General features: G+C 45.3%; 1 protein-coding gene across 1 annotated transcript; it reads left to right on the top strand.

Moving 5' to 3' along the window:
* The first annotated feature begins 541 nt into the window (after positions 1-541).
* On the top strand, positions 542-1451 carry LOC149151035 (uncharacterized). The gene is made up of 2 exons (XM_089442185.1): positions 542-796; positions 977-1451. Exons 1-2 carry the CDS (start codon positions 625-627, stop codon positions 1261-1263), a joined length of 459 nt encoding a protein of 152 aa, XP_089298311.1. The 5' UTR covers positions 542-624; the 3' UTR covers positions 1264-1451.
* The last annotated feature ends 8245 nt before the right edge of the window (positions 1452-9696 follow it).

Raw genomic sequence — 9696 nt, 5'->3', positions numbered from 1 at the left:
ATATACATATAGATATATATATATGTATATATATATTACTCAGGTTTTGAACGGCCCGCCGGCTCTCTCTTTTGACAATTATTATAAAGCAGCGCAACCTTATCCTCGGCTGGACGAAAACTCGTGCTTATCCTCGACTCCATGAAAACTCGTGACAATTAACAGTCGATGGCGATCATTGACAGGGGAATTGGGGACGCGTGACTCGTGACAATTAACAGTCGATGGCGATCATTGACAGGGGAAATGGGGACGCGTGAAACAACCGACGAACGTTAATCGCGCAGGCGCCATGCACGGAACTTCGAATGTGACACAATTTATTATCTAAGCCTTTAGGTAATTCATACAGGAGGCGCGTGATGGTACTTAATTAATTAACAATGCCGCCGGCGTGGCGACGGCGACAGCTCTACTTTCGCACATGGGCGTGGCTGTTCATATTGAGACGGAACTCACAAGATCATGGTGGTGGCCAATGGCGATAGATTTGTCAGCATGTTTGGTAGGGTTTGGGAAAGGAGCGCGTTAGGCATCGACGGAATTGATTATAAATGGAAATTCCGCGAATAAAATGATACAGTATCGGTCTGGCATGGAGGAATCTTGTTCTTGGAAAAAAAAATGTCAAGAGAGTATATGATTTTTGATAAGAGCGGTAGCTCTGAGAGAATAATTCTGTTTCATGTTCGGGATTTCATTATTTCTGCGTATGAGATTGATGGGCTTCATCCCGGGTTTAAGGAGGCCATGAGGTTGGGTGTTGGTGCTCTGGAGAATGCCAAGTTATTGAAAGGTATTGTGTGGTTGTTTGTTGGATTTCAGAATATTTTTAAAATCTGCAATTTTAATAATTTTAGCAATTTGATCGTGTCTTTATTAAAAAAAATTCTAAAAATCTTTTTGCCATTCTTTATTCAGTAAAATAATTAATTCAATTCAATAACTGACTAGATTTTTCAACAACATGATGTAGAAATGACAGATGAGGAGGGAAGCAATTGTTCTTGTGGAGAAGCAGGAGATGAGCTTGGTGCCCTGTTAAATTTGGGGGACAACTTAGATGACACCGCAGATTCAATGGAGGTTGGAGAACATAGTAGCCAGAGAATTAAGGACTCATTTGAGAAGTTAAGAAATATAGTTGGTGGAGACAGGATGGATCCAGTTGATGTGTTGGATGAAGCTATTCGGTATGTGAAGAGACTGGAGATGGACCTCAAGAATGTGAAGGACATGCGAAATATGTTAGGGATGGTTTAGATGTATAATATGGTAATAGTTAGGGCTGGAATTGAATTTACTAGTTTGTAATTGGAGGCATTTCTTGCCGCATGTATCTGGTGAACTTGTCTGTTAGGCTGTTTTTAGATATTTCAATTTCAAACAAGTTTATGTATGCATAATCTATAAAGTGAATTGATAAAGTATCGATTTCAATTATGTATTCATTGCAAGAGTTATGTGATTTTGAAAATATTATTATTATTATTATTAATTCAAATTTTATAAATTAAAATATGTTTAATTGTATATATAATTTAATGGATGAAATTTTTTTATTTTCGTTTTTTTTGTTTAAGGCATGTACAAATTCTCAACCTCATTATTTTTTTTTTAATTATTTAATTTATATAATTATATACAAATATATGTTTTATACATCTCCACCTAATTTTTTTTTTTGTAAGGTTAGGCATTCTTCATTCCAGAAAACATAAAGAATACATCAAACTAGAGTTCAGGTGGCTGGTCTGCCCGAAGGAAACCAGACCGCCACCTTTTGGCCTTAAAGCCTGACCAAAATTTAAAAATGTTTAGTTCCTTCTTCCTATCGTAACCATTATTCTGCTTATTAAAAGTGAGATTAACCATTTTAACATAATACGGCGCCCAGATATAGTTCAGATTCATCACAAAATATAGTAGAGAAGACACACACACCACTAATCTTCATCAGACAAATTAACCGGGGCAGGCTTAGAATAGTTTGCGCCCGGCTTCAGGATCTTCTGCTCGATAGCCCATTTGAGCTCCAGCATCATTTGCTCCATGTCCTTTAGCAACAGGTGATTTCTAGCAACCTGGAGTTAGACAACCGCTAGCTCTTTTAGGATAATGTTCTTTATGGAGGCCGATTCTTCCGACAGTTGGCGTTTGAGGAGTTCTTCTGCATGTTTGCGCTCTTCATCCTCCTCTTCATGAACGGCCTGATTAACCTCCATAGCCTTGCCGACCACATGCTTCATGATCCAATAGAATTGTAACGTTCTATTGAAGAGCGTGTTCCTGCCTTTGGTTGTGCCCGGATCCGTGATTACTTCCCAGTCCTCACGGGGAATCTCTTGGTTTTTGCTGATTTCCCTCAGCTCACGCTCCCATTCATGGATAAGAGAGCAGACCTCGGGAGAAATGCCGGCCATGTAACCATCAATCAGTTGGAGGAGCTTGTCGAGGTCGGGCTTCCTGCCCCTTTTGTTCGGTTGACTACTGGTGCCAGCTTCCCTCTTCTTATCAGAACTAGTCTTTCTTGGAGCCATCTTTCCTCTGGTCTAGGGCTTGGGAATAGAGGAAACTTTCCAACCTGTCACAACAGAAAACCAAAGGTCAGTGCGAAAGAGATGGAGCACAATCGGGGTCTATTCCTTTGTAACAGCAAACTCAACATGAATGGACTCCCGGAACCTTGGAGCAATTCCATTATGGGCACGCGGTTGAAGACCCACCACCATCTCACAGGAACCCGGAGAACCCCCCGACCAGCAAGGCGGCGAAACCTGACGGCCTTGGCCAGCAGAAGGGAAAAGCAGAAGAGGAGCCAACCACGGGAGTAGGCCCAAGAGAAGAAAAGACCAGGGGTGCGAGGACCCTCCAGAAGCATGACGAAGCCCGGCGAAACCTCCCACACAGCCTGACTCTCAGAGCAGGACGAAGGACTAGCGTAAATCAAAGCGTTCCCCTCATGGGGTTGGGAAAGGAGAAACCAGAAAGAGCCCGGGGAGCTTTTATCGTCGCAGCAGTAGGGAGTCTGCCCACAAGGCCAGAGCATATCCAGCCAAACCAAGAGAACAGAGAAAGAAGCATGCATGTCTGAAGGACGAGGACTATAGGAAACATACCACCTTTTCTTGCCGAGGTCGAGGAGGAGGGCTGGTCGCAGAGGTGAGCAGGCATCTTTCCGTTCTTTTTCATCGTTCTTACCAATCTGAATGAGCCTGCCATCTATTTCCTCGGGCTTATTAATGCGTTGTCGTGTCGAAAGGGCCGCCACTTGGCTGGTTGAGTTCCCGGCCTCCGCTTGGCCGTTTATTTTTCCGTCACGCATTTCAGCTTCCCCATCTCGGGAAATGGCGTGGCTTGTCCTTTCCACTTTATGCTTCATTATTCCAACCTCCGTCCGACTGCTCTTGCTGTAGCCTTTCTTTACTCCTAGGGCCACCTGTCGTCCTTTCCTTGTCCATTATCCCGAATTCCGGAGCTGGCTCTAGATCATTCCTTAATGATTTCTCAGCTCGCGTGTCCCCTCTATTTGTTTGGCCATTCTTGCCATGCCCCGTCACTTGCCTACCATGTGCCTGCCTTTCGCCTCTGCCTGTTCCCACTAGTGAGCTCTCCAATCCCTGCTATTGGAGATTATCTCCGCCTCCGCTGCGTGTCGCCTGATCCTGACCGTTCATCTCTTTCATGCCATTCCCACCTTTATCAACATTTAGTAGTTGCTGAAGTTGGGTTTTCTCCTCCTGGTTCAGATGAGGCAGACCCACGCTGTCGATTTCTTTGCCCCGGTTCCAGCATCCCCAATTCGCAAGCCAGTCTGCCAGCTTGTTACCTGCGCGCCTAGTGTGAGTCGGGAGGAGGTAGTCTATTTTGGGAAGGAGCTTCCCAATTTCGCCAACCAGCCAAGCGGTTCTCCAGCTTTTGCTAATCCTTTCCGCTGGTATTTGCTGCTGGAGCTTCCTAACCATGTCAATTGCCAGCTTCGAGTCTCCCTCGATTTGGAGACGTTTGAAGTTGACCCGAAGAGCTATTTCTAGGCCCCGTTTCAGGGCGTGCAGCTCAGCTTCATTATTCGAAGCTTCCCCACAGTCCATTGCGAAAGTTCTTAGAGTGTTACCCTCTACGTCTCTAAAGACTCCTCCAATGTCGGCCTCGCTTGGGTTATGCTTTGCATCGCCGTCAAAGTTTAATTTTATGAAGCCTGTGGGCGGTGTTTGTACTGGTTGCTTCTGGCAACTACTTTGGCCAGCTCTTTTCGAGAACCCCCGCAGGTGACCATACTCTGTCTGACCTCTAGTTTATTCAGGATTGTTTCTTCCGTAGTCGAGACCTGCCAATCCTCGTCCCTCCAGCTTTCCGATAGGATTGTTTCCCGAATGTTTCTGATGAATTGCTCCTAGATTGCTCCGGGGGTTCTGGTTTCTGATTTGAAGATGGCCCAGTTCCGAGCTTTCTAGATATTCTAGAGGAGGAATCCAGCGGAGAGGAGCCAGGTGCGGTTAACTACCGAGTTCAGGTAAGGCTTTTTCGGCCAATTGACAATTGTGCTTATGATGTTTTGCTGGTTTCTGTGTTGGCGCTCAAACAAATTGCGGTGATTTTCCCATAGGGAGGAGCTGATGGAGCAACGGTTCATCAAATGTTCCATGGTTTCCTCTTGGGAGCAGCAGAGGGCGCAGCGGGATGGGCCTTGGCTTCCCTTCCGCAGAATCTGGTCCCAGGTGAGCGCCCGACCGTGTAGAATGGTCCAAATGAAAAAAGAGATCTTAGGCCAGTGCTTAATTTCCCAAAGATTTTTCCATTGATTTGTTTCCGGTTGATGATTATGGTTGCTATGAAGGTGGTAGGCTTCTGCTATTGTGAAATTTCCTTGAATGCGTTTGCCCCATCTGAGAGTGTCAGACCCTGTTTTCTTTGCTATTTTCCGAGAAGCCATCTCTGTATAGTAGTCTTGCCATCTGTCGGTTTCTGGTGCTCCTTCCCAGTCCTCTTTAAATTTCCAATTTCGCCAGTATCTAGCCTCGTCAGGCTTCCAGAAGTTGCCGACAGTTGATGCCCCGGTCTGGGACGAAAAGGCAAGGATGGCATGGAGGTTGTCTTTTTGTATGAGACGGTCTCTTTGCTGCCAGGATTCCTCCCAGAATCTGGCTTTGTCCCCTGCCCGAATTTCCCAGAAACTATGCTCCCTTATCAGGTCCTTGCTGCCTCTCGCTAGGTTCCAGATTGCAGAGCCTCTGGTCTCTGTTGTGCTTCTCAGTTTTTCTTCGATTTCCCCTACCGCGTCGTATTTTCTTTCCCAAAGCACCTTCCACAGGTCAGGGCCACCCTGAAGGCACCTCCACCAAAGCTTCGCACCCATAACTTGGTTAAGGGCGAAGGGGTCGTGGAGACCTAGACTGCCATCTTTTGGGAGTCGGCAAAGCCACTCCCATGAGATAAGGGCCCACTTTCTTGTTTTGCTGGTCCCCTGCCAGAGGAAGTTTTTGAACAGGGAGACTAGATTTTGGCTTGCAGTCTTCGGAATTGCTTGGCACGAGAGCTGGTAATTTGGCATGGCCTGCAGAACAGCTTTCAATAAGGTTATTCGACTTGGGCATTCAACGAGCGGTGGGTCTAGTTCTCCGTTTTATTTCGGATTTTCTTTATTAGTAGATTCCAGTTGGCCGACCAGAATTGGTGCTCATGTAACATGATACCCAAGTATTTGGATGGGAAGGATCCCCTGTTGAAGCCTAGAGTATGAGCCAGGAATCTTTGGACTGCCAAGGAGGTATTAAAGAAAAACACTTCTGATTTATCTTTATTGATTTCCATCCCAGAGGCTTTGCTGAATTGAGATAGGGATTTGATAATTCTTTGGGCCTCTTTTAGAGTGGCTTGACCGTAAAGCATCACGTCATCTACAAATTGCTGGTGGGAGACCGGAATGTCTTCTCCATAGATTCTGAGGCCTTTTATCTGTTCCTTGGAGACCTGATCCTTAACCAATCTGCCTAGGCCTTCTGCAGCTAGGATGAAGAGGAAGGGAGACAAGGGGTCTCCCTGCCTTAGCCCACGGGAGGGAGTGAAAGCTTTAGAGGGGGAGCCTTTTAGGAGAATTGACATGACAGGAGAGCTAACCATAGACAGGATCCATTTTATCCATCTTTGATCAAATCCATAGGCTTTTAGGATACTTGCCAAATAGTTCCAGCTGAGCTGATCAAACGCCTTGGCCAGGTCCAGTTTGATCAGCATGCCTGGGGCACGGGAGCTTTTCAGGGAATGAATCACTTCCTGGGCGACTATTATGCCATCTGTGATTTGCCTTCCTTTGACAAAGCCAGTTTGCTCTGGGGCAATGAGATCCGGCAGGATCGGCTTAAGCCTGTTGACCATGATAGTTGCAAGGATTTTGTAGACAACGTTACATAGGGAGATGGGCCTGAAACCCTGCGGTTCATCTGAGCAACCAGACTTTGGTATTAACGCCAGGAAGGTGGCATTCAGACCTTGGTGCATGCGCTTGGAGCATCTGGATTCCTCCATAAGATCAAGCAGATCGTTTCCCATGAAGCTCCAAGTCACCTAATAAAATTCGATGGTGAAGCCATCGAGCCCTGGGGCCTTATTTTTTGCCATTTTGTTTATTGTTTCCTCCAGTTCTTCCTTGGTTATTACCCGGAGAAGGGCCAGGTTTTGATCTCTGGTGACTTTCTTTGGAATATGGTGGCTGATTTTGTCTATGTCCTTGGCTCTGTTGATATTTGGTTCGGAGAGAATATCTTTAAAGTGCTCCACCAAAAGATGTTCTATTTCATCCTACTGAGTCACTCTGTTTCCTTCCTTGTCTTTCAAGGAGAAGATTCTGTTGTGTTGGCGATGGTTTATCATGGCTTTGTGGAAGGAGTTTTTGTCTCCTTCTTTGAGCCATTGGATTCGGGATTTCTGCTTCCACAGGATTTCCTCTTGTTTTCGCCTTTCCTCTAATTGGGTGATGACTCTACCTTCCTCCTTTGCCAGATCCTGACTTCTTCCTTCCAAGATGATTTGCTGCTGAATTCTTTCCATTCTGGATTGGAGTTTGCCCTGCTCCTGTTGGATATTGCCAAATTCTTCCTTGTTCCACTTTTTGATTTTGCTTTTTATTTCTTTGAGCCTTAGCTGAAAAGAGTGCATTTTACTGCGGCCCTCCTTTCCACTTTTGTTGTCCTGCCACCAGCCTCTTACTTTGTCTAGGAAGTCAGGGGCTCTGAGCCAAAAGGACTCGAACCGGAAGGGTCTCTTTTTGTTCTGATTATTTAAGGCTATTTCCAACTTTATTGGCTAGTGGTCCGACCCTGTTGAGGGTAGGATGGAGGCTTCGTAGAAGATGTCCAGCCCGATTATGTGCTCTGAGATGAGGAATCTGTCCAGTCTTGAAGCAATCTGTTTGGACCTGCCTCTTCTGTTATTCCATGTGAATTTCCCGTTTATGGTTGGGATGTCGACCACTCTTAATTCTATCTGCACTTCTCTGAATCTTTCCATTTCTGGGTCTTCCTTGCTTATTCCACCTTTTTTCTCTTCTCGAGAAGCGATTAAGTTGAAGTCTCCTGCCAGGATCCATCTCTGCTCCTGGTGCAAACTTCGAAGCTTAGTTAGATGATTGAGGAATAGGTCTCTATCTGCTCTACCGTGGGGACCATATACCGCCGAGATTACCACCCATTCACTTTGTCCTATTAGCTTGAATCTCCCAGTGAGGATTCTTGGCATTCCTATCCACTAGTCGGCGAGGACTTCAGCTAGGTTCTAGAGAATAGCTATCCCTCCTGCACTTCCTTTGGGGTCTACAGTGACATGTTCATATCTTGGTTTTATTTTACTGAGGATTTCAACCATTTTTTGGCCTGGGATTTTGGTTTCTTGGAGAAGCATAATTTGAGGTTTGTCTTTTTTGAGTCGTGCTGCCAGATGTCTCTGTTTTCCTTTGCTATTTAAGCCCCTGATATTCCATGATGTCAAAATCATTGGTTAACTTGGGAGAGGGTTTGGAACACCGCTGATAGCGGGACTACTTTTCCAGTATTGACTAACGTTTCTCCCATGAGTTGTATGGAGTCCTTAATGTTTCTTCTTCCTCTCTTTTTTCCCCCTTTATTTTGTCCATTCTGATCTGGTCTGTTTTCCTTTTGAGTCTCTTGGTTTTCTTCTATTGAGGCTTTGCCTTTTTCCAGTTTGGTTTTGTATTGTTGGAAGGTTTCAGTATATAGCTTCTTTTGTTCTTCGGGAATAAACCTCTCGTCCAGGTTCTTCCATTCATGCAGCAAGTTTTCCAACACTTCCTCTTCCTGGCTTAGGTCCTCCCTACTGGACTCCTGGTCTGTCTCCATCCGAATAGATTGTTCGTCTGATTCCTTATCCTGTTCTGGTATCTCACTCGAAGATTTTCTTTTAGCTGGGTTCCTTTCGCTGTTTTCACTGCAGTCTGAGCCTTTATCCTCCTGATTTTCCATGACCTGATCTTCCTCATCCTCCTCTACCTGCAGTATAGTGAAACTGTTTGGTTTCGTTGCATCGGGTTGTTTGCCTTTCCTATCTTTCTGGGGGGTTCCTTGTTGGCTTTCCTTTTGTTTCTCACCTCTTGGAATTCCTCCTGGTCCGGCTCTCTCTTTTTTTTTTTGGGCCCTCTGTTTTCTTCTTCCTCCCTGGTTATTGGGCATTCCTTTGCTAGATGGCCGTGGGTATGGCACCTACGACACCTAAACGGGATGTGTTCATAGTCTATGTTCTACTGCCAAATTTCTTCATGGTATTCAAGCTCTATAGTGTTAGGAATGGGGTTTGCTAGGTTCATGTAGACACAGATCCTGGCATACGAGGTGTATCTACCTTTCTTTGTAGTTTCTGCTATTTTCACAAAGCTTCCTATTGAGTTGCCTATTCCTTCCAGGATATCCGGGTCCCAGAAGTGTATGGGGAGCCTAAATAAGCGGACCTAGACAGGAGCAGCCAGAAAGGTTTCTTTGTCAGGGCTATAACAATCTTCCCAGAAGCGCATGAACATACCAGCATTATTATAAAAATACGGGCCATTATCGAATACCTTTTCTCTATCTTTCAGGTTAAAGAATATTACCGTAAAGAAGCCTTTCGCTCCCAGCTTGAGCTCGATGTGGCCCTGAGGCTGCCATTTCTGCTATATCCACTTGGTGAGGTCTCTTTCCGACTGCCAGACTCTAACAAACTTGCAAGTGAGGGCATGGTCCCTCATGTAACTTCGGTACTTTTCCAGCTTGTTCGCTGGGATCACATATCTAGGTTTCTCTGTTGTACATGGCAGGCACTTTCCTCTGCGGCCTGATTGCCAGGCCGCTCCTAGCACCGGGCCTGTGTTCTTCCGTTCCTCTAACTCCTGGCTACTCTGTCCATCTCCTACTGCCGTGTCTCGATAGGAGGGGATCTCTCCCCTCCTGACATTCTCTGTCATGCCTTTGTTGCTTTGGACGCTGTCAGTTGTTGCTGGACTAGTTTGTGTCAGTTTTCCACACTTCCTTCACGACTTCCTTAGGTTTTCACCGCCTTGCGGCCATGTGGGTTTGAGTTGCAGAGCTCTGCTATAACAACAAAATTACATCTCCACCTATTTTAAAATACACTTCCTTGAATATTTTGACCATCACTTTCACTCAATTATTCACAAAATTTTATTTATATAAAAAACCTTTTGCATATAAT

This window comes from Pinus tabuliformis, chromosome 9 (assembly GCF_031772625.1).
Source record: "Pinus tabuliformis cultivar Carrire ecotype Pingquan chromosome 9, CPIR1, whole genome shotgun sequence".
Lineage (NCBI taxonomy): Eukaryota > Viridiplantae > Streptophyta > Pinopsida > Pinales > Pinaceae > Pinus > Pinus tabuliformis.
Note: the sequence above shows the minus strand (reverse complement) of the source record. Positions and strands in the feature narration are given on the sequence as shown.

Bases quoted from the DNA above. Each gene is read 5' to 3' on its own strand.
- LOC149151035 (XM_089442185.1), top strand. From the start codon at position 625: ATGTCAAGAGAGTATATGATTTTTGATAAGAGCGGTAGCTCTGAGAGA. The intron at 797-976 runs GTATTGTGTGGT...AACATGATGTAG, and splicing joins GAATGCCAAGTTATTGAAAG to AAATGACAGATGAGGAGGGA.